At 40.5% G+C, this 25646-nt stretch overlaps 1 protein-coding gene across 4 annotated transcripts in view; it reads left to right on the plus strand.

The window, feature by feature from the left end:
- BCAS1 (brain enriched myelin associated protein 1) overlaps positions 1-25646 on the plus strand; it is an 80854-nt gene that overhangs the window by 47749 nt on the left and 7459 nt on the right. For 2 of the 4 annotated variants that reach the window (XM_073309333.2, XM_073309334.2), the window contains 2 exons: positions 8834-9001; positions 24968-25219. In XM_073309333.2, coding sequence (XP_073165434.2) covers positions 8834-9001; positions 24968-25219 — 420 coding nt within the window. The remainder of the gene's footprint in view (positions 1-8833; positions 9002-24967; positions 25220-25646) is intronic. The other 2 variants (XM_073309336.2, XM_073309335.2) reach the window with 2 other exon arrangements.

A 25646-nucleotide genomic window follows, 5' to 3' on the forward strand; every position in this document is an offset into this window, starting at 1 on the left:
GGAAACCTGATTCCAGGACTGGAACGTATCTAGGCATAGAAATATACCACATGGCCATTTTGAATATAGAATGATTACAAACAAGCTGCAGGCTAAGAAGAATTCAGGGAAATTAGTCAGTAAATTATCTCAAATAATGGATACATTCTGGAGGGGAAAATCACAATTTGAAGTAGTTACAGTTTTGAGGTCATAGATGTATCAGCAAAAGACCTGCCTCTGTTACTGAGATGGGAGGCTTCATCTATTGACAGTATAGCCAGCAAGCTGTCCAGCAGGTATGATAAGCATGTACTAAACAGCAACCTTCAGCACTGAGTCATTAGCATGGAATTTGCAGAGCAAACAGTACCTGAAGGGTGTGTGCCATAAAGAAGGAAAATGAATATTTGGGTGGAGAAGGTGGTTATAATGTATTGCCCAGGCCTTATCGAGTCCCTGAAGCGCTTTGTCAACCTCCACTACAGAATGTACTACTGGCAAAGTTGCATGGGAGTCGAGGGTCAGGATATCACTGAACTCTGGTCTTTTTATCCTGCCTCAAGGGGCCAAAGCAACATAAAGGGGCTTTAAAAGGAAAGATCCCTTGTATAGTAACTAGGAAAAACAGGCACAGCTGATTTCTGAGGAGCCCCTTGAAAGTCCTAATGTAGCAGGCATGCTCGGGTGGGGCTAGGGTTGGGAGGTGTATCAAAAGCTGGGCCATAGCATATAGCACTATAGAGGTTCTGGACAGTGCCACTTCCCACAAGCCGGCAGGGACAGGCTGCAATAACTTAAACAGAACCTTTCTAAGTTACACAGGGGCCACCCAAAATCAGAAGGGCACAAAAGTGGCTTAAAGCCATTCTACTTCTCCCACTGGGCTATTGAGTTCTGCCATGTGCCTCTTAAGCAGTAGAGATCAAAATCACACTCAAATTCCAATTTACCCCAGTGTAACTGACAGCAGAATTTCGACTTATAAATCCAGAAAGCTCAGTCAATGTAATTTATGGCTATAGGAATATCACCGTGTATTCAAGACAAATAAAGTTGATAAAATTGTTCTCCCTATAATTTATTATTATACAAATTGTAGAGTCCGCCTTTTAAAACTAATCACAGAACATAGTGTCATTTTTAATTTTTATTATTGCTTTGTTGAGTACAGAGGAAGACAGGCCCAATCCCTAGAGGAGAATGTAACTTAATGTAAAATCATTCAAAGTTTATTGACCATCCATAACCAATTCTGTCCTTTCATTGTCTTTTGTTTTGGACAGTACATCCCTGGTGCCAATGGGCGTTGAGGCACACCCCAAGCCTGTACCAGGGCAGAACATTTATGTATCTTGACATTGACAGGTTTCCTGTCTGCCTATGCCAAATGCTGAATTATACTGTTAAAAGGTATTGTGGGATGTATACTTTAGCATAAGTAAAGTAAGTAGAATACAATGTAGCATGACTTCCCAATACTCTCATTTAATAACTACTATATACTATATTAATAAGTGTATAATATATACTATATTAATAGCATTGGCAGTTCTCACAAAAGAAAAATCAAATCATTTATAACTCCTGATTTCTGGGGATGTTCTTACTGTGTTTTGTGGGATTGCTGCTTTGCAGCTCCAAACTGAACAATAATCCCAACAGGTTCATCCATTACTAAAAGGAATCTACTTTGACCTTTCTCGGCACTGTATTATAAAAGTTAATGTGGGATGAAATACCACCCTGTGAACGGACTCTAAATCCTACTTACAATCCAAGTCAACATTTCAGAGCCTTTTTCTACAACCTGCCGAGAAACTATAAAAAGAAACCATTTGGGATATCCAAAGTCAGGGATCATAGACCAATGTCCTTTCTGTCTTAATCTTAGGTACCTACATGGCCCCCATTATTATTGTGTCTGAATGACTCTCAATACCCCAGGGAAGTAGGGAAGTACTAATATTCCCATATTACAGATGGGAAACAGAGACATGAGGCTTGTCTACATGGTGTGTTAGTCTGCACTACTGGAGGTGCAAATTCCATTGTACACCAGTGTGTGGTGCACTAACTGTCTGCGTGAACCCTGCTGGCTCACACTTAAAGTTCCCTGGTGAGCTTTGATGTAGTCCCAGTACAGCAACATGCACTGGGGAGCTTTAAGTGTGAGCCAGCAGGGTTCACACAGACAGTTAGTGCACCACACTCTAGTGTGCACTAGAATTTACAGCCTGGCTGGTGTGGACTAATGCAGTGGTTCTCAACCAGGGGTCTGGGGCCCACTGGGGAGCCCCCAAGCAGGTTTCATGGGGATCTGCCAAGCAGGGACGGTATTAGACTTTCTGTCCTGGGCCACAGCAAGCCAAAGTCTGACCACATGGGGTTGAAGCCTGGGGTTCCAAGCCCCGCCACCCAGGGCTGAAGCCAAAGCCTGAGCGACTTAGCTTCACAGGGCCCCTTGTGGCGTCGGGCCCCAGGCAAATGCATGCTTGCTACCCCCTAATGCTGGCCCTGCCTTTTACATGCAGAAAAACATTGTGGCACAGGTGGGTCATGGAGTTTTTATAGCAGGTTGGGGGGGACCTCAGAAAGAACCCCTGGACTAATGCATCATTTCAACAAGCCCTAAGACTCAAATCCTCAAAAGATACGTAGGTGCCTAACTCCCATTGCAGTCCAACTTCCTATTGTTCCCTGTTCCTTTTTCAATAGAAAATTTAGGTAAAATGGTGAGAGGTTTGTGTAAATTACTGTCTGAGCAATGAATCCCTCCTGCGCCTAAGTGACTTGCCCAAGGTCATACAGGAGGTCTGTGGCAGAGTAGGGAAGGATCTAAGTTACCCAGGAAAGAATTTTCTGTAGTATCTGGCTGGTGAATCTTGCCCATATGCTCACAGTTTAGCTGATCACCATATTTGGGGTCGGGAAGGAATCTTCCTCCAGGGCAGATTGGAAGAGGCCCTGGAGGTTTTTTGCCTTCCTCTGTAGCATGGGGCATGGGTCACTTGCTGAAGGATTCTCTGCTCCTTGAAGTCTTTAAACCACGATTTGAGGACTTCAATAGCTCAGACATAGGTGAGAGGTTTTTCGCAGGAGTGGGTGGGTGAAATTCTGTGGCCTGCGTTGTGCAGGAGGTCAGATTAGATGATCATAATGGTCCCTTATGACCTTAGTATCTATGAATCTCCAGAATCCCAAGCAAGTAACCAGTGGCCCATACTTCCTCTTGAAGTTTAATGGTATGAAGAATATAACTGTTTAAATATTGAATATGTTATTGGGTATTAACCCCTTATGAGTTAACAGGGTTTCGAGAAGAGAAGTCTTCTATAAAAGATTTCGGTTTTCTATGTCCAGTGCCCTCCCCCAACCTATGCATGGAGTCCCTACTACAGAGCCCAATTGTTCATACTTTGCAATGAAAGTAAGAATTTGACCCTTTATTGCTTTGTGTGTAAGTTTAAAAGCTTTTGCATTCCATTGAAACATCCTGCACGGAAAAACTAAATACAGCCAAGCATCGGTATGTCAACCAAGACGTGAAATAAAACTGTAAGTTAACAGAATCACAGCAGCAGTTTGGAAACTATCTTTGTAGTTATAGGAGTGACATTTCCTTTATGATGTCATGGCAGCAGTGGAGTGGATTTTGCAGTTTGTACAGCAGCTCCAGTGTTCTCTTTCAGCTTTTATTTACAAAGCACAGTCAGAAGGAGTTTCATTTTCTGGAGTGAAGTATTTTAAAATAAGATCTGAAAGTTAAATCATCATTATAGCATGTAAAGCATAATATGAAAGGTCTGAACCTTACAGGGCTGAAGGAAAATAAGTAACTCTCAAATGCATTTTTGTAAGTATAATACACAAAATAGATCTTGACAGGATGAGGGTAGTCATTTTCCTGTCTCATTCATCATGCTGAAACAACAGGCCAGGCCTGTAATTCAGAAGCTATAGCGGCATATCTACAGTATACAATGCTATAGGAAATAGAGAGAGAGAGTGTAGTTTGGTCTACACTTGAAAGTTATATCAGCATAGCTATGTCAGTCAGGATGTGAAAAAAAAAATACCCCTGACCGATGAGGCTGTGCAGCCATAACCCACAGCATAGACACAGTTATGTTGATGGAAGAGAGCTTCTGTCAATGTAGGTTTCAGAGTAACAGCCGTGTTAGTCTGTATTCGCAAAAAGAATTCCACGATATGCATCTGAAGAAGTGAGCTGTAGCTCACGAAAGCTTATGCTCTAATAAATTGGTTAGTCTCTAAGGTGCCACAAGTCCTCCTTTTCTCTCTGTCAATGTAGCTATCATCATTCAGGGAGGTGATGTTCCTACACCAACAGAAAAACCTCTTCTGCATCTACAATACAGAGCTATGCTGGCATAGCTATTCCGATATGGATCTCGGTAGCATACACAAACCCTGTGACTCAGGCTGAGGGGTTTTAGAAAATAGGTATAATATGACAAAAGCACATGCAATTGTGCATCCAATATGTACACACACATCTAGTAACAGCACTCAAAATGGCTATAGGGATTTCATCTATCAGTCACTGGTTAGAAGCATGGGGTGAAATCCTGACCCGGTTAAAGGCAATGAGAACACTCTCATTGATTTCAGGAGGGTAAGAATTTCACCTGTGATGATCAATTAACACAGAAGCTCTGACAATTGCAGTACTGGGTTGTGCAAATTAGGCACACAAATGTACAACCTATAAAGTGCACACAAAGTTCTGACTGAGAATAGTGGATCAACGTGTATGTAATGCAAAGTGTGAATGCGGTAATAAGAGATAATTATATAATAACATCTACATTTGAAAAATAATTCACAGATCTGACCTGAGTTCCAAAGCCAGCACATATCTAGCATTTAAAAACAATTAGATTTGATGTATATTTGTAAGTATAAAGAAATCCTGATGTGATAACTGTATACAAAGTTCCATCTCCAGGTCAAGTTAATGGAAATACTTTAAAAACTTTGAAAATTATAAAAGGGGGTTCTAGGGTATGTGCACACACATATGCAATTGTACAGGATTCCTTCCTCGTAATAATTATAACCAAATTATTATAAAAATATCATTCCTAATAGCAGGCTAAGAACTCCAGACAAGGTACCTTATAATTTCTTCAGGAACACTGTGGGATGCCTAATTAAAATGTGTATTAGCAACATTGCTCAGGTAAAATGAGAGATTTCATATGCAGTTGTCATCACTGCAAATTAGATGTGCATTTTGTACATGCCTATTTTAAAAAAATCTGGCTCTGTAATTGCGTTTATAAAATAGGTTTGATATTATTTTTAAATTGGAAGTTTTATTTAACTTTCCTAAATTTTTCTGACTCTAAATTACCTACTCTTAAATTGTACAGTCCAGTGACCAATGAATAAAAGTACCTCACTACTGTAAGTATAATGTTGTAAAGCATGGAATATTCAACAAATTAATCCCTCTGAATGGCTGATTATCTCTTAATATTTTCTAACAGACAGCAGCACTTCTTCCTTCCTTCCTTCCCTCCCTCCAGTATTTGGCATTTCTTCCCAGGATGCAATTGTTATCGCTAGAGAAACTAAACCCCCTGCACAGAAAGCGCTTGAGAGAAAACTCATTCGGGCTGCAGCTGTAACAGCAGTAGCTGTAATAGGATTCCAAATGCTAATCTTTGAAAGATGAGCTCCTTGAAGCTAAGTCATTGCCTTACAGCCACTCTTCCAGCTCATGCAATGATCCGTTTCCTTCTAGCAAAGAAATGGTGAATTGATTGTGTGTATTCATAATGCAGATGAAATAGAAATACAGATTAAAATTATTACTATCAATTAACTGTTTAACTTTCATACATTTAAATTCTGTTCATAGAGTAATTTTTAAACACATTTTAGATGCACACAGGAATTTCTAGAAGAGGAACATTGCAATTAAATGTAATGCTGGAAAAAGTTACGATTGTGAACATCTAATCTTGATTCCTATCAAAATACCGTTCATCCCATTGAAAAAGGAAAAAAATGCCCAGGAAAAAAAAATAGATCAGACAAACCCGTGTTTAGCAATATATTACAATCTGTTTCAATGCATGCTAGGAAATCTGAGGCTAATTTCTCTGAACTAATATACGGTCCAATCCTGTCATACTTACATTGGCGGGTGCTGTTAGGGGTATTATTGCAATTAATGGGATTACTTGTGTGGGAAGGTGCTATGCAGTGTGAATCAGGATGGCAAAATTTTGCCTGTAGATACGTAGGGCACAGTTGTGACCATGGCTATGTACCTGAGCAGGGGAGTAAGGAGGTCAATACACACATTACCAATGGCAGCATGGGGTGGGGAGAGACAACTTGCACTGGGTCGCTACTCCCACTTCCATGCAGGTTGGCAGGGAATGGGTGGGCAAGAGCAGGATTAGAAGAGCCTTGGTTCTGCCCCTCAAGTGTGCTCTCTGGAGCAGTGGAGCTGGAGCGGCAGGGGAACTTATCTGTAGGTACAGGGCTGGCTCAAATTACCTTTCTCCTGGAGCTTGGGGAGAACCTGTAACCAGACTGACTATGCCTGGTCCTGAGGCAGTGTGACTATGCCCTCGGGGCTTGTAGAAAGCTGCAGTTGAACCCTTAATGGGTCCAAATGATCAAAACAAAATAGTAAGAAAGGGCAGCGTTGGCAGTAGGGATGAACAATTATAGAGCTCCTGTGGGCCCTTCACATGCATGGTGCAGAGAGCCTACAGCCACTTGTCATTCACCAGCTGAAGGAACAGTCATGGGGAAGTGGGGGTTGTGCTGTAGAGCCTTTGAGATGGGGTGGGGGGGTGAAATAGATATCTTCCCCTGTAACCCTCCCGCACCAGTCTCCATGCATTTCACCCACAAAAGTTGCATTATATCCAGACAATCAGGATTATTTACTGCAGATTATTCATGCACTTCGCCAACCCCGTTTTCAAAAATCCAGATGATGTGCTTTATACCATGGGCACCCGCGTGTGCATGTTACCGTTCCCCTCTGTGCCCAGGACACGGAGGATAGCAGTTGTTCCAGCCTATAGCAATAGAGCCGTGGTTCTTTAGTTCAAACTGTAGCAGCTCATGCTTTTTAGGTCCCCAATTCAATCCCCAGTGTGTAAACCAAGAGGAGGTCACCATATAGGCTCGTACATTAAAAGTAACTCTATACAATGTACATAAATATTGCATGAATGTCTATAAATCGATGTGACACATTTGCAGCAGTTGCTTTGTACAATATTTTAAATTATATTCACTTTGTTGGCAATGTAAACAACAGGTCATGTCTAAATGTCAACGTCTAGTGTAACTACTTTCGTTTTAGTTCAGTGTTTAAGGGGCTGAATGCAAAGTAAGATGTGTTTATGATGTTATGCATCATTCTGCAATTGGCTGTAAAATGCTGCAAAGGCTGGGTTCAGATCAAATTATTCAGGTTATTTCCATGAGAATAGCTTGGTCTCTAAGACAGAAAGGAAGATGCTTCTCTATATGGTGACTGTGAGTTCCGAATTAATTAACATTTCTTTAGTGCACAGGAGAAAGTCCTTTTGGGGGGGAGGTGTCTACCTGGGCAGGAGCGTTATAACAATTTGTATAGTGGGGGTGCTGAGAGCCACTGATCAAACTGTAAACCCCGTATATGATGGAAACCACTTCAAGCCAGGGAGTGCAGGAGCACACCTAGTTCCAGCACCTAAGTACCTGCGCAGTTATAAAAGAGAGAGCAGTCAGCCAAGGAAATGCACGTTTAGCCCATACCCAGGTGGGATCTGAAGCATCCATACATCAATGAGGCACCTATGTTCCTCCTGGTTGTGTTCTCTGTATTGTGAAGTTTGCTTGAACACGATAAGCTCTCAGAGGTGTGGCCCTAAGTAGACTGTGGAATGAGGCATTCATAGACACAATTTTTCATTAATACTTTAGAGCTCATTTGGACCCCAGTCCTGCTAAATGCAGAGCACCTCTTGCAAATTGCTGAGCACGTATTAACTTTCATGAATTCCAGTGGAAGTTGAGCACACGCAGGAGGTGTTCTAGACCCTATAGGATCAGGATCTTGGTAAGATAATGGATCTGATTCTCCATTACCTTGCAGCTCATGTAGTTCTTTACACCTGTGCAAAGTGGGGGGAGGGGGATGGGAGAGCACTACTGATATGACTGAGTTGAGAATTCTGAGTCTGATGTCTTTCATCCACCCCAGATTTCCTTTGCACTGGTGAGAGTGACTAATCCCGGTGAAAGCCAGTGAAGAATTAGACCCACTATTGTTTTCACAAGTTATTTAATCTTATTCCCATTTCTGTTTACAAACCCCTGGGCCTGATCCTCCTCTCACTCATGCCCATTTTAGAGAAGTATAACTGACTTTAATGAAATTACTCCCGATTTATACCACTGTAAGTGTTCACATTCTATGTTGATTACATTTTTGTTTTAAATTTTGAGTAAAGGTGAATATTGTACTTGGGAACTAAAGCCCCAATTCAAGAAAGCACTTTTTTTCAGGAAAGTTCTCAAACATGTGTCTAACAAAGCTTGCGCTTAAATCACACTGATTTAAGCATTTTCTTAAATAGGGATGGACTTAAGCACATGCTTCAGTGCTTTCCTGACTGGGGGCCCTAAAGGATGTAATGCAATTCATAGAATAATTGTACCTGATGTTCATTCTTTCTGTATAGAATTCCTGCATTTCTAACTCAAGACATCATTGTTACATTATAACAGCACTACAAAAAAGTACTGATTTAAAAAGTATGACAGATGAATGATTTTCTGCCTTCTTAATATTTGTCAAAAATAACCCTAGACTGCACCAGAAGACACAGAGGTTGTAATCAATGAGAAAGTGGAGGCATCCTTAGAAGCAGTGGCTCCTGACAAAGATGAGACTAAAAGCCCAGAAACTGCAGAAGTAAAACCTAGAAGAGAAGAAAATAAAAACCCCAAAACAAACCTGAGGAAGTTTTTTAAACTGGTAAGCAGAATCTTTGAACAAGAGGATCTGAGGGAGCCTTGTTCAAAACTTGTGGGTGGTAACTTTTTAAGCAATTCTCATAATGAGTTTACAATTCTGCTTGCATACAGCAATGAAAGCTACATATGTAAATAATGGAGACAATCTTTATAACTGACCAGAGGCACGTAAATGCTCTTGTAATAGTATGAAAACATTTGTGTGGCTACTTTGCATGTGTAATTACTATTACTACACATAAAATATTGTTATTTATATTTCTGTAGAGCCCAAAATGTGCTAGGTGCTGTAAAAGTGTCACCCACTGTTTATTTTGTTACATAGCTCCCTCTAGTGGCTGCTCCACAAGCGTTTATGGGTCTGCTAGAGCTAACGGCTCCTAAGTAGCAGAGATAGAGCCTGATCCAAAGCCCATTGAAATCAATGGGAGTCTTTTAATTAATTTTGGTGGGCTTTGAATCAGGCAGCTGGTTCTTTAGGTCAGAGACAGAGGGTTATGCTTAGCATGCTGAAGGTCTCAGGTTCAAACCCCATTGTCAGCCCAAGTGGGGCTAGCTACCTAGATACAGCCCCTTACTTCACCAATCTTACAATCTAAAAAGACAAAATGAAAATATAACCCTCAACTGCTGACAAAGTGGGGTGGAAATGGAAACAACATACAAGGAACTGATCAAGGTAATAAGTGGCATGTATCTTGTTATTTCCATGGACACGAACCACTATTATGGTAAACGCACATGCAAATGACAGTGTAGTAATCTAACCGGCAATTGTACACTCATTCACTGCAGTTGAGGTCACTTCTTCAAATGATCCTAAAGAAGCAGAAAAGAAAACAGTCCTGGTATAGAACTAACCTGCTGCTCTGATTAAAACACTATCAGGTCTGGGACTTTTAAAAGCATTTTATCTGTTTTGGCTAGGTGGTTCAGATGCTGCTTTACTGGTTAGGTAGTTACCTGATATGGAGTCATAGCTGTATAGAATTTAGCTTTTATCTGACACCATATAATGGCCCAGCATGTCATGGCATGTTTTCAAATATGTGTATGCACAATTGTGGAAACTGTATGCAGAAATTAGGTGGATGCAGAGTTTTTGAAATCGGAGCCTGTCAAGGTTCCTTCCCCACTCTGAACTCTAGGGTACAGATGTGGGGACCTGCATGAAAGACCCCCCTAAGCTTATTCTTACCAGCTTAGGTTAAAAGCTGCCACCACCAAAGTGTTACACAAAAATCAGGGGAAGTGCCCACTTGGAAACGTCTCCCCCAAAAAATATCCCCCCAAGCACCACACCCTCTTTCCTGGGGAAGGCTTGATAAACATCCTCACCAATTTGCATAGGTGAACACAGATCCAAACCCTTGGATCTTAAGAACAATGAAAAAGCAATCAGGTTCTTAAAAGAAGAATTTTAATTAAAGAAAAAGTAAAAGAATCACCTCTGTAAAATCAGGATGGTAAATACCTTACCGGGTAATCAGATTCAAAACATAGAGAATCCCTCTAGGCAAAACCTTAAGTTACAAAAAGACACAAAAACAGGAATATACATTCCATTCAGCACAACTTATTTTATCAGCCATTTAAACAAAACAGAATTTAATGCATATCTAACTAGATTGCTTACTGACTCTTTACAGGAGTTCTGACCTGCATTCCTGCTCTGGTCCTGGCAAAAAAACCACACAGACAGAGAGGACCCTTTGTCATCCGTTCCCCCCGAAAACCTCCCGTCGTCCCCCCCAGCTTTGAAAGTATCTTGTCTCCTCATTGGTCATTTTGGTCAGGTGCCAACGAGGTTATCTTAGCTTCTTAATCCTTTACAGGTGAAAGGGTTTTTCCTCTGGCCAGGAGGCATTTAAAGGTGTTTACCCTTCCCTTTATATTTATGACAGAGCCATTATCTGGATCACCCTACATTCTTTTAACAAGTTAGGTATGCATTTGGCTGGACCACTGCACTCTAATTTGAAAATACCATTGCCACAAGTAAATTCTCATATTTTTTCAGCACACATGTGGATTCTCGGGTCTGCTCCAGTTGCTGAAAGCAGGTAGAAAGCTGATTTAACCAATTCCCTGAAGATTTATAAGGGATATCCAGGGGGCATAGTGCTGACAGAGCAACTCTGCACAATCTCCTGGTCCTAGACCTCTGTGCAGTGGGTATTCCTAGAAGAAAGAGGATGGTTTGTGCATCCTTATACTTCTGAGATCCCCAGCTTCCAGAATGGTAGATCTGAAGATTGGGGAGAATTGTTTATTGTAGCAGCTACAAGTACCAGTACAGGATCAGAGCTCAATCGTGCTAGGACCTGTGCAGACATGCAATTAAAAAAAAAACAGTCCTAGCCCCAAAGAACTCACCATTTTGGCTGTGACATGATGAAACACGTGGCTGAGACAAACAAATGGAGAGGCGTGGAGATGAAGGACTGTAAAGAGAACAAGTTGTCATACTGTTGTCCCTCAGGTCTGAGTGGTTAATCGATGCTTGGGGCTTTGCGGGTTGTTTCCATTAGGAGGAGAAATTGATGATGGAGTCAGGTATTTCTTGAGTGCAGTCTTGTTTATGTACAAAGAATGTACACGAAGTCCTGTTTCCCTGAACACAGCAGGCTTGCACTTCCAAGCCTCTTTCCAGTGAGCACTCTGCCCCAAAGTGCTCTTGCGCTTTCTCTCTCTGCTTCTTCCGAAGGAAGGCCATCCTAAAAGTACTTTTCTGGCTGTCTCCTGGCTTTTGTGCTAGCTTTCTGCTTCTTTTCTGACACACAGACACATTCAATACTGCAATCCAATCAAACTCCCTGTTTCCACTATCATTCACTGAACAAAGAGGGATTTAATTGCTTCCCCATGTAGACTGAATGGAAGGCATCCAGCTCACCATGCAGATTAGTAATACAATTAGGATCTAGTTTCCGATATTCTAAAGTATCTAAAGGAGTCAGGCACCCAACAACCATTTAATTTCAAAGGGAACTGGGCACTTAACTCACTGGGGCTTTTTTTTTTTTCTTAAATCCCAGTTCCAGCCCCAAATCTTTGTTTGCATATGGACATTTGGTAATTGCACGTAAAAATTTCAGAGTAACAGCCGTGTTAGTCTGTATTTGCAAAAAGAAAAGGAGTACTTGTGGCACCTTAGAGACTAACCAATTTATTTGAGCATAAGCTTTCGTGAGCTACAGCTCACTTCATCGGATGCAATAAGGCAGGTCTTCTGCAGTTTCCACAGTATGCATCCGATGAAGTGAGCTGTAGCTCACAAAAGCTTATGCTCAAATAAATTGGTTAGTCTCTAAGGTGCCACAAGTACTCCTTTTCTTTTTACATAAAAATTTGTCACCCAATTGATCATGTAAGCTTGTAAACAAATGCATGCCTAACTTGTTACAAAAGCAGGCCATATGAATCAGCAGCTATGTACATCAGGCTTCAATTCTGAGATGACCATGACACCCCCACCCCCACCCTGAAAAATTTAAAAAGTAGCACTGGTTAAATATAAAGATCTTTTCCATGCCTATCTTACGTCGCCATGACAAAACAAACAAGACTCTGTTAAAAAGCACTAAATGTAACACTGCTCTAATCAGAGCAAGGAGTTGGTCTTGGCTCAGCTTCTCTGTTTTCTGCTTCTTTAAAAGAGGAAGACGCTGATATATTATCCTCATTGTTAAGGAATAAAAACAAGGAACTAAGACTATGACAAATATCCCCTCCATGCTGAAAACAGATTTGTACTAATTGCATAACTGAACCTACGGCATTTTGAACTGTTTATTGTTGATTTAGCCCATTTTGGTTTATCCAATCATTCCCAAACAGACCCTGATTTCCTTTGTTGTTCTTGAAGTATGTGCCAAATAATTTCACTGAATGATTTTCACTTTATTGGATACTATCCATCTGGTTGCCTAGAATACTAGACATTGAGTAGGTATATTATTTGATGTGTGATTGGTCACCTAAGTTGCATGGTGTTATTTCTGCTCCCTAACTGGATGAAAGTTTTTAAAAGCAGAAGGGTAACAAATGATGAACAACAACCTTTCCTAACATTTTTCGACAAATAACCACATGCTGAAATGTGCAGGAAGTGTTTAGGATTCCCCAGCTGTTGTCTAGAGCTGGGTAATTATAACTTCATATCTCCCCACCTCATCCTGTTCCCTGACATGATCGTCCACTCCTGGGGGTCACCTGGAGGGAGAAGTGCCTGTGCTCCAGTTGGGCGCGTGGTACTGTGCAGAGATGTGTGTGGTGGGGAATCTCTTTGCACAGAACAGCTGGGTACTGTGGGGACCTAGTAGGTGTAATTTCCACTCAAAGGCTATTTGATGTCATCTGTATGTCTCTCTAGGAGGGACACCATGGGGTGTCGGACTGAACAATCAGGCCCACTGTGCTTGGATTGTACCTTTCAACTTTTCACCGCAGCCTACATGTGGGTGACAAGTTTAATCTTTAACACCAACGACCTAAAGCTAAGCAATGACTTACGGGTTTAGATCTGTTTCATAAAACTCTCGCCTACAAAACAGGAGAAAACCCAACCAGTGCCAAAATGTGCTTTCTGATACTACACCTAAAGAGTCATAACATAGGACACTGTGGCAAGGAGGCTATTGGAGTTGTGAAAAATGACTAAAAGAAATACCCTCGGCTGTACAAGATGTACCACACACTTGATACAGGCCACCAACTCATCTGACACTTCCTTAGGTGTTCCCTTGTCAAGAGTGGAACAGGCAATAAATCCTTAAAAGATAGTATCTTAACAAATATTTATTCAAGGCCTCTGATACTTAAATGATTATTACAAGGGGAGTTTGTATCTGGAATGGAATGTTGCAGGGCCTCGTGTTTGCATGGCCACAAGCTTCTTGGTTGGGTAATGATTTATCTCTAGCTTAGTTGTTGTTGTTATATTCCTTTAGGTAATGGACATATCATTACAGCTATTGACATTGTTGAAGTAGGAACTGTCTTAATTTTAAATTGATTATCTGGGTTTCTACTTTTTCCGCTTTGCTTGTGGAAGGGGATCCAAAAGGCTCTCACTTTCCCAATTGCTACAAATATAAGAGATTTTGTCTATGCTGTGTTTCATTTGACACCTTCAGGTTAACCTGATGAGTCAGAAAAGTAATGGGATCCTTCACCTCTATTTCCTGAGGTAGGTGAACAAGGGAGAATTCAATAAAAATGAAAAGCAGCAATATTAAGAATTATTCAAAAGGAAATCTCTCTCTCTCTCGATATATATAAATTATATAAATGAATGAATAATTTACCAGTAGAACTCTCTGCTACAAGATATCATCAGGGCCAAGCATTCAGCATGATTCAAAACCAGAGCATATTTTATATGGATAATGAGAACATCCACAATTATATTACACACAAAAACCAAAAAGAGATATCAATCTTGAAGCTTTAGAGAAGGATGGTCTTTTATTTAAGGCTCTAGACTAGGATTCAGGATATCTAGGTTCATTTCTGGCTCTGCCACAGATTTCCTTTGTGACTTTAGAGAAGTCACAATCTCTCTGTGCCATGATTCCCTATCTGTGAAATAGGGAGATATTATCCACAACTGGTGGGTGCTGAAAGGATTGTTTGTAAGGCGTTCAGATATTATGGTGACAGGGGCTCTATATGAGCCTAGATGGATACAAGCCAACCAAGCACTAGTCTATGATGGGTTATTCCATAATTGGAATCTTTACAGAGATTCTAACGCTTTCCTCTGTCGGTAAAGTATGTTCCAGATGGAGAAGCAGTTTACCAGTTCCTCTTCCTCCATTAAAAGGGAGCAGTTGTGGAGAATTATTACTTTTAAAAGAAAAATCAAAGATCCTGGTTTCAGCCAAGTGCCAGCTAATCCCCTGCACTCAGAGAAGGATTCTTAGCAATGGAGGGGGCAGTCAGTATTGTCACCATAGACTTCTAGGATTATATGAAACCTCTTGGGAGAAGCTACTGCAAGGAATCAGGACGTGCCATGCCTTCATGGGCAAGACCCCTTTCCAGTTTCTGCAATCCACTTTTGGGCAGTGTGGGCCTCCCCATCAGAGTGAAGGTAGCAGTCACTTCCCATAACAATAACCTCCCCGGTGGACTTTTCATAAATGGGGGTCCTGAGCCTGGAGCAATTCGGCAGCTTGAGGACAAAAACCAATGGCCATCCAAAGATTATTCAAAGTGAACTAGTTATATGCCAGAATGGTAGAATTTGTCCTTTTTTCATTGGAGGCAAAACTCTGGTTTGGAGATGTTATGAGCCTACAGCAGTTTTAGTGTTGCTTCTACCATTTTGGTTGAGCAGAAGAGCTCTCTCCTTAGCGGAACACAAAAGACAAGTTAGAGCCTCAGGTTGTTTGATGAAGATTTATATAGTTTATCTTTGATTACCAGTGAAGGAAGGAGGTCCCTATTTTTTCATAACTCATAGATTAGATTTCCACAGAGGAAATGGAACAAGTTATTATTGCCTGTGTGCCTATTGAGAAATGCATGTTTTGTCATCTATGGTTCACAGGATATTCGGCAGTGGAAATATTCTTACAGCTCCTCCGTTGAGCAAGGAGAGAAGAGGTTTGTCCAATATAGTGATGGCAGAGGTTGATCAAGGCTAACCAAGGCCTGAGTGGTGCTACTCTGCTCAAACTTTGCCAAGAGCATAACCCTCACTTACAAGTCCATAGTAGTTGGGCTTTTCTACTAAAATTATGAGCATCAGTATGGCTAACTTTCTTGACATTTAGAATTGTAAGGGCTAGTAATATGTGTTTGTTTTTTTAATGAAATACTGTTGCTTGGAGTAATTCATAATGTCATATGTAATAAAAAATCTGAAAACACTGGCAACTTAAAAACTGGACAGTAGAAGACTGCAGTGATGATTGCACCTAATGATATTCTGAACAAAAAGCGCTCTCAGCCATGTTTGTTGCTTCACACTGACTCAACAGACATTCTAGCCTTCAGAGTGATGTTTGCGGTTGTGTGTGCTGATTGTGTTGTATTGTGCTGGGAGGTGTGTGGATTTGTGTGGGTGGTGGATGAGAGGTGTGTGCTGCCATGAGGGACTATATGTGTTTGGGGTTATTGTGTTGGTTGTGATGGTGTGTGACCCAGAGGGGTTGTGCTGGCAGATTTATGTTGGTTTGTGTGAGTGGCAATCGGGACCTCAGCTGTAGAGTGTCCCTCATACAATCAATGAAATTGTTGCATGCAAATTAGCTATAGAGAAAGGGTGGTGTTTGGTTGAGTTACCTCTGATATCATAATGGCCTTGGACTCTTAGCATGGCGTAGCTCTACACCATACCTGTATACCACACAGGTGTAATTCATGAAATATAAATGTCTGAGACCTAAACATTGGATAGTAACAGACCATGATACCTGGTTATGATTCAATCTGGTGATATTCTGAACAAAAAGAGCTTCTCAGCCATGCTTGTAGCTGCTTCCATCATTCCACACTGACTCATACATTTTAAGCTTCAGAGTGACTCACAGAGAGATAATCCTAAAACCTTGTTATGTAGAATAAATATTACAACACCTACTGGAATCATGAGGGAAGGGCTGGCTGGATGCACCACCAAGTACTGACTCACTCCAACCCCTTATAACAATATTAAACATAAAGGAATGTCAGTATTATTTTGCTTGAACTATAGGCCACATCTGTGATCAAGCATAGATGCAAAGTCCTCTCCTGCCACTCAGGCTTAATTGATCAAAACAAGTATGTATCATATGCCATGAATATCTGCAGATATTATGAGGAAACTTTCGAACAGTATAAAATTTCTCTCCTTTCTCTGACCACAGTGAGTGGAGCTATAAACCTGAGGTCAGTGGAAAAGCTGGGATTGAGTTCTTGTTTATGTGGGGGAAACTGACTGGCATACCTCAATGGCTATTAGCCAGGATGGGCAGGGATGGTGTCCCTAGCCTCTGTTTGCTAGAAGCTGGGAATGGGTGACAGGGATGGATCACTTGATGATTACCTGTTCTGTTCACTCTCTCTGAGGCACCTGGCATTGACCAGTGTTGGAAGACAGGATCCTGGGCTAGGTGGACCTTTGGTCTGACTCAGTATGGCTGTTCTTATGTTCTTACCTATTCCAGAAAAACTATTCTGCTATAGCTAGTCTGGTATAATTTAGATATTCTGGAATAACTCCCCCATGTGGACACTATTTGGAAATAAAAAAGTGATTTTATTCCAGAATCAATCTGCTTCAGAAGCAGAGTAATTATTCGGGAATAAAGTCACATTTTGTTTCAGAATGGAGTGCTCATGTGGGGAGTTATTCCGGAATAACTATGCTCGTCAATTTCCCAGTATAGACAAGTCCTTAGTAACAACTTCCTCTTAAATATAGATATAGGTATTTTACACTGTCCCAATTCTAACTGACAGCCATTACTCACAAAAATGTAGCCTGTATTTAGCAAGGTTATTCCCTGTTCCCACCCTGTGTGCTATCTTGTCATGTTGACCCACCCTTCTTGTCATGGAAATACTTCAGGGGCCCATCAATAGCAGCCCTAAATTGGTTAAAGTGAGACACAAGAACAGAGCAGTTCTTTAGGGTGAAGTCTTCAGGTAAAACTTCCATTGAAACAAATGGGAATTTTCCCTGGGTAAGGATTGTAGGATTTAGCCCAGTGATGGGCAACCTGCGGCCAGCCCGCAGCCCATCAGGGTAATCTGCTGGCGGGCCACTGAGACAGTTTGTTTACATTGACCATCTGCAACAGTGGCTGCAGTTCGCCATTTCCGGCCAATGGGAGCTGTGGGAAGTGGCAGCCAGCATGTCCCTGCAGCCCACGCAGCTTCCCACAGCTCCCATTGGCCAGGATTGGCAAACTGCAGCCACTGGAAGCTGTGGCAGCTGTACCTGTGGATGGCCAGTGTAAATCAAAGGTGTCGCGGCCTGCCAGCACATTACCCTGACGGGCTGCGTGTCGCCCACGGGCCACCGGTTGCCCACCACTGTTTTAGCCCATAGTTAATTATGCTCCACTGATGATAATTCGTAGTTTGAATGATGAGAGATTACTGAAGGTTTGTTAAAGTTATTCTTCTTTCCTTCCTATAAAAGGCAGTAGAGTGGCTCCTATTTTGGTAAACTTACTTGTTAAAATTAATCTTAAACATATATGAAGAAGAGTCACTGAAAAAGAAACGCAAACTCGATCTTATCGCTATACAGTCATCATACACCATGGACTAGAGTACTAACCTGTAATGTAACAAAGATCACACTGTGCTTCCTCTCCCAAATTTCTTCAACCTTTCTCACAGATAGCAACCATCATTAATATAACTAGGTAATTGATCAACCAAGCCAAGACATGTTCCTAAGAGAATAATGTTTTCCCCACATTTGGTTACCCATAATAAACCCCTTTAAAATCTTTAGCTTTTGAACAAACTCCTATTTAGTATTGATTTTCAACAGCTAGAGAGAAAAGAAAAGAATCATACACCAAAAAGAGATCTTTGCTACGAGATTGCACTCAGGATTGAGCTGATAATATTGTTGTTGTAAGTGATAAATCTACAAGCTGCAGAAAACCACAAATCCGCTTGGTCTATCTTTAGAGCAAAAGTCACATCCTTTCATTGTTTTCACTGCACTTATGCAATGAAAAATGACATTCAAGCTCGGGAACTTTGAAATACTGGGGTTCACTTTATGCTTTAATACTCCATGGCTAAGCAATGCGCAACAGAATAACATGTTATATTATTGGAAACAGAACCCAGTCAGACACTTTGACTACTTTTACACTGTTCTAGTAATTTTTTTAATTATTAATTCCAATCTAAAAGCTAACCCAAATTTTAATGAGTCCTTTTGTCATATCCACCCATAAAACTAATTATATATCATATAAAAATATGGGTATATCAGATCATTCTTTTAAAATGTAATTCAGAGTCAAGGTTTACTTTGAACACGTTGCCTGTGCTATAGCCTCAGAGTCTACTTTGATTATTCTGGCCAAGAAGAGCTGAGGCCAAGCTGTTGCCTATATGCACACACTCCTTGGAGATTTAAGGCATAAAATAGAATACATTGGGGTGGGAAATGGAGAGTAATGGTGAAAATGTGCAAATCTCAACAGTTTTTAATTGTCAACCGCAGCTTTAAGCATATATGTAGAAATAAAGTACAAGTACAACTTCTCAAGAGGATAATCCTATAAAGGCGAGTTGTCAAAGCTGTAAGCTAGAATCACGTCCCTAGTTAACTTTGATGGCAGGGATGATAGCACCATTCATGCCACTTATCATACATCACAATCATCTATGTACTGAGACACTGTTCATATTGTACAGCCTTCAACAGGAAAATTCCCTTCCAAAAGACTACAGTGCTGCATTGAAATACATATGCAAAAATTTACCTTGGAGATACAGCCATGGAAGGGGACCCATTTCAATAGTGTTTGCAGATAGTTTGAGATGTGATAGTTTTGTTTTGCGTTTACACTGTTAGGAATGATGTGCTTAAATTAAGCCTTTAGACTTTTGACTTAATATTGAATCTATGCTTAAAGCTTGGAAGACCTATATTACTTTGTTATTTTAGTCAGTAAAAAGTGATGGAGGGGCTACCAGTTCAGAAGAGATAAATGGGCTAGACCCCAGTCACCAAGTAAGTGTTTGGATTTATTCATCTCTTGGTGATGGGTTTCACTGTAGCTTATTTCCCACTTATGTATCTGATTGGCTTTTTAGTACAAAAATCGCTGATTGTAAAAAGATGGTATCATGTCCATGGAATCTTTTTTCCATTCAATGTTGCTTAATAAGGATGGATGAAGGTTAAAAAAAAAATTCTAAATGTTTTTCATTTTCATAATAAAATAATTAGTAAAATGAACCAATTTTTATAATCTATTTTCCTTTACAGCCTTTATGCTATTTGTTTACTTTTGCACTTCAATCACCTTCGACGGTGAAATTAACCAGATATCTTTTGAGTCAGTTATTTTCTTGTGCTTCACATGCACTATTGGAGAGATAATTATTTGCCGACAGACACTGTGGAAGAAGAGTTAAATTTAAAGTAAAAACCTTCACTGAAATTTAACGAAAATCAGGAAAATATTTCTTTGTTTTGTTTTTCTTTAAACAAAACCTAAAGCATGAGCCAAAACTACCTGATCATGTCCCTTTATATTCCTTATTGTGCCAAGATTTCTTTATAAAATCACTGACTTTTCTAGTAGAAATTCAAAAGCTGTGAACTTTACTGTAAGCCAGATCCTCAGCTGGGGTAAATCAGCAGACCTCCCTTTATGTCACTCGAGCTAAATCAACTGACACTAGCTAAGAATCTGGCCATGTATGGAATGCTATGATTTTCTGTAACTGTAGCAAAATTAAAGCGGTGATGGAAATTGACCTATCAGACCTTCTTTCTTCATTCTCATTTTTATCATCAGGAAAGTGTTTTTCTGTTGTGTAACATCTGCTGATAGTTTAAGCTAATCTTAGCTGATTATTCTCTTGTAGAGATCACAGAAGATACAAGGTCTGATTCTGAAACCTTTACTCTTATAAGCTAACAAGTCTTTACTTACAGTGAGGCTTCTCAGATGACTAAAGGTTACCGTCCTGGGCTCATATTGTGTACTTTTTTCTCTTTTTTTTTTCTTTTTCTTTTTTTTTTTTTAATTGTCAGTTGCTACCAATTACCTACCATATTTCTAGAAAAAACATGTATGTATTGGGCCTAATTCTCTTCTCACTTGCACTAAGGAGAATCAATCCATTCTTCACTTTATTTTAATTTTTTTGCCTGTTTTTAACTGGTTATGCTATTGTATCAAACAACTGCCTTAATTTATCTTTTGTAGTTTTTCTTGGAATGCTCTGATTCCATTTCTCTCTTCATTACTTACATGTTGTATGTGAAATAACTGCACTAGGGGACTGATCCAGAGCTCTATGAAGTCAGCAGGAATCTTTCCACTGACTTCAAAATCTTTGGATCAAGCCTAAGTTGAACATGACAGGAAAAATACTATCCTGTTAATCTTTTTTATTACTTTTTTCCGTGGGAGTAAATTAACTCCAAAAGAGGTAATGCAGTTTGTCAGATGCTGATCAACCTTTAAAATGAGAAACATTAACATGGTTCATTATTCATAGGTTTCAGTTTTGTATTTCCTGGTGTCACTCTCATCAATATTAAATGTGTCAATTTCCTGCCTTTCAAGATTAATATGAAACACCTCAAAGAGATTATCTGATTTTTTTTCTGCTTTGTTTGAAAAAAATATTACCGATATTGTTTAAAGTGTTTTTTCTGAGTAACATCAAAGGCCAAAATCTGCTTGCTACACTCATCAAAATAGTCCCATTGAAGCCAGTTTGGATTTGGCCTGAAAAACTACAATAACTATCAGGAACTCACACAATTGAATAAACATGATAGGGCAGACTCTGCCCTAACTTTACAACCTGTATGATCTCATTGATTTCATAGGGTGTTAATCAGGGCTAGACTCTGTCCTCACATCTTGGAACTTAGGCCTAGTCTGCACTTAAAACTTAGGTCAACATAGCCGTGGTCCTCAGGTGCGTGAAAAAATCCACACCATTGACTGCTCTAGCAATGCTGACCTGATGTAGATGCAGAATCCTGATGTAGATGCAGCTGGGTCAATGGAAAAATGCTTCTGTTAACCTATCTACCATCACTCGGGGAGGTGGAATTCCTACAATGATGGAAGCAATTATACCACCATACACCTGTAGGGTGGACATGGCCTGTTGTAGTGCAAGAACCTTTGTATTTTGATTGTTTCTAGTTGTTCATGCAGGTCTGTGAATCCACTAAATAGTCACATTTCAAAAAGCAATCTATGGCAAATAAGAGGGACAAGTATCTTGTCAGACAAAGCAGGAGGTGAGCAAATGAGTGCTTCTTGTTTGACATTGAAATTAGTTAGAATAAGAATAGACAGAATTAAATTTGGTTTTATGTAGCACTTTTCGTTGTATTCCTTGCACCCTCAGAAACCCCCTTTGTAAGTTTTGGGTGCCCACGGAACACAGAAAAAACAGCTCTTTTACCCCATATGCAATTATTTACAAGATAAAGCATAGTGTCTGTGTCGATAAATCTGAGTTTGCCTTAAGAATGTTCCTTTTCCTTTGAAACTCTGACTCAAAGCTGGCCTCACTATGGTATATAGTGCCGTTGCTCAAACTGCATTATAAACCCGATTATAGAGCCAAATTTGATGGGTCGTCTTATGTGCCACACCAGAATGAGGGAATTCCAGAGAAATGATATAGATTTGATTTTATGGAAAGGTGGAGAAATAAATGTACAAGGAAGCAATACATAGACCTACTACCTACCCAAAAGAAAAGGAACAGGGGCTCAGAGTTGAAAATAACGACAATATTATAACTGAAGCCGTGTCTCTAAGTACAGCACTGCAGCCGTGTAGCCGCAGCGCATCTGGTGAAGAGCTCTCCCGTCAGCATCATAAAACCACCTCCGCCAGCAGCAGAAGCTGTGGTGTGACGTAGCACTGTGCACAAGACCGCTTATGTCTTTATAACTTATGTTGCTTGGGGGGTGGTTTTTTCACACCCCTGAGTGACATAAGTTATGCTGACATAGGCTGTAGTGTAGACATAGCCTTAGTCAAGGAATTAAGTTGTTCAATCTTCAACAGAAGTGGAACTGGCATGGATATAGAAACAAAGGTTCTCTGACCTGCAAGATTTTTGTGTGAGCAGTACATTTATAGCAAGGATGTAGAAAAACTGGAATAGATCCAGAGGCGAGTGACAAAGATGATCAAAGGGATGGAACTAGAGTGACCAGATGTTTATAGGGACAGTCCTGATATTTGGGGCTTTTTCTTATATAGGCTCCTATTACCCCCCACCCCCCATCCCAATTTTTCACACTTGCTGTCTGGTCACCCTAGATGGAACACAAGCCATATGAACAAAGGCTGACGGAACTGGGTATGTTTAGTTTGGAAAAGAGGAGATTAAGGGAGAACATGATAGCCGTCTTTAAATACTTGGAAGCCTGCCTTAAAAAAATGGAGAAAAGTCCTCTCTTGCCATAGAGGGCAGGACAAGAGGCAATGGGTTCAAACTACACCATGGCAGATTTAGGCGATGTCTACACTACAGGCCGTGCAGCGGCACAGTTGTACCACTGCAGCTGTGTTGCTGTAAGGTCTCCCATGTAGTTGCTCTATGCTGGTGGGAGAGAGCTCTCCTGTCGGCTTAATTAAAGCACCCCCAATGAGCAACTGTAGCTACGTCAGTGGGAGAGCGTCTCCCACCAACATAGCACTGTCCATACAGGCACTTTTGTCAGTGAAACTTATTTTGGTTGGGAGAAGGGAGGGGCTCTTTTTTTCCACATCCCTGACCGACAGAAGTTTTATTGACAAAAGTGATAGTGTAGACATAGCCTTAGATTAAATCTCAGAAAAAAACTTCCTAACCATAAGAATGGTAGAACAATGAAACGGACTGCCTAGGAGAGTTGTGGAAGCTCCTTCACTGGAGGTTTTCAAAAGAAAGCTTGATAGCCATCTGTCTTGGATAGTTTAGGCACAACAAATCCTGCAATCTTGGCCAGGAGTTAGACTAGATGACTCTTGTGGTCCCTTTGACCCCTATGGATTCTATGATGAAAAGGAAAGAGGGACTTATGTGAAATAGACCAGTTGTAGTATTGCCAACCCCAGGAATTCAAAAATCATAAATCAGGCCCCCAAAATTAAGTGATGAGCTTAAAAATCATGAGGTTTTTTTTTTTTTAATAGTAGATTTTGGGTTCTTTTTATTTGTCTTCTGGTTCTTGAGCCTTTAGAGTTTATACTTTGAAGTTTCTCTGTAACCATGATAGCTAAAGACTTACTTTGTTTTTAATGAAAGCTGATATTCTCCTGTAATCACATGATTCCAGGAGATGGAGCTCCAAGAAAAACAACCACTACTATGAGACTCACAATAAAATCAGAAGAGTTGGCAACACTGCAATTCGTTAAACCGTGGGGGCATCTCCAGGATGCAAGGGCCAAATTTGCAGATGGCCTAAATATGTCTAATTTGTAGGCTCCACTACCATGATTCTTTTTAACTCAATAAGTGAGTCAGGATAGTTTTGACAAGTCTTATATAATGCAAAAAGAAATTCCCATTTGCAAGCAAATGTTTTAGCACAAATGTACAGCCACAGAAACTGACAGAATCATCATGTTATTTTATTTGTTCTTCAGATCTGAATCTTGATTTGTGACCTTTGACCCTATCCAGTTGTTTTCTCAGTTTGAGTTCTTACCTTCACTGTATTTGTCTGCTCTGTAATGTTGTTTGTGTTTTGAGGAATTCACAGTGTCTCCTTTGGCAATTCCATGCAGCACTGGACTTCCATGGCCAAATCATGGCTTGTTAATCACCTGGTGGAGTACTGTAATTTTATAGATGGGATATTTTTACCTCTGCTTTATGTGCCCTGCTACCTGTCTTTATCGCTCCTTCCCTTGCACTTTCAAGCTTGTATGGGGACTTTGCAGCTTGGGATGCAGAGACGGTTATATCTTTGCAGCTGTGAGAGCATGCATGTAATTCTATATATCTATAAATATACAGTCTTTTCTTTTTTTAATCACGTGCCGCTGCCAGCTAAAGAAGCTTCACCGTAGAAATATATAAAAATAAAGGCTATGCAGAAAGGGCCTGATCCTCAGTCTTTACTCACATAAGTGATCTCAGTCTCATTGGGGCTACTGTCCTAAGTAAAGGCTGCTGAATCAGGCCCCAGCTCTGTACATTGGAGGTGGCCTTTGATTTTTACTATATTTATGAACCTCCTGCCAAAATGTTTATATTTGCCACTAAAAATAACCATTGTCTGAAACTGCTTTAGACATCAGGCTCCACAGAGAGGCCAATCGCCCCAACGGAAAGTGAACTTGTGGGCCAAAAGAGCAAGGAGAGTTCAAAAGACAAAACGTCTACAACAGAGCTGAGCAAACAGGAAACCCAAGATCAGCAAGACTCCAGACAACAGCAAACCACAGCCACCGACTCAATCCAGAATGGAGGAGACACTGCGAAGGACTCCCCCCTCAAGAAAATAGAGAAGAGACAGTCATTTGGAGGATTTTTTAAGGGCTTAGTAGGTTAAATTAATTTTTGCTTTTAAATCGTGATTCGGCTGATTTAAATGACAACCCTGCAAGCTGCCTCTTGTGAGCAGACCCCTGCACTGGTACACGCTATTAACTTCAATGGAGCAGCCCTGGAGTCCACTTACATGGAGCAGCTTGCAGGATCAGGGCCTTACGGCAGCACATTTTCAGCCAGAGGCAGGGAAAAGTGGGAACAAAGCTGCCAATCAACATTAGAGCAGATGGAAAATGTCTTGGGAACACATGCTTGGTTCTAGTGAGCCCTTGGCAAGCAAGTTTGTTGTAGTTGTGTTGGTCCCAGGATATGAGAGAGACAAGATGGCTGAGGTAATATCTTTTATTAAGTCCCCCAAAGCACGACAATGTGGGTAAAACCAGACAGACAATCACTAAGCTCTCAAATGAACTGACACA

This window comes from Lepidochelys kempii, chromosome 13, assembly GCF_965140285.1.
Source record: "Lepidochelys kempii isolate rLepKem1 chromosome 13, rLepKem1.hap1, whole genome shotgun sequence".
Classification (NCBI taxonomy): domain Eukaryota; kingdom Metazoa; phylum Chordata; order Testudines; family Cheloniidae; genus Lepidochelys; species Lepidochelys kempii.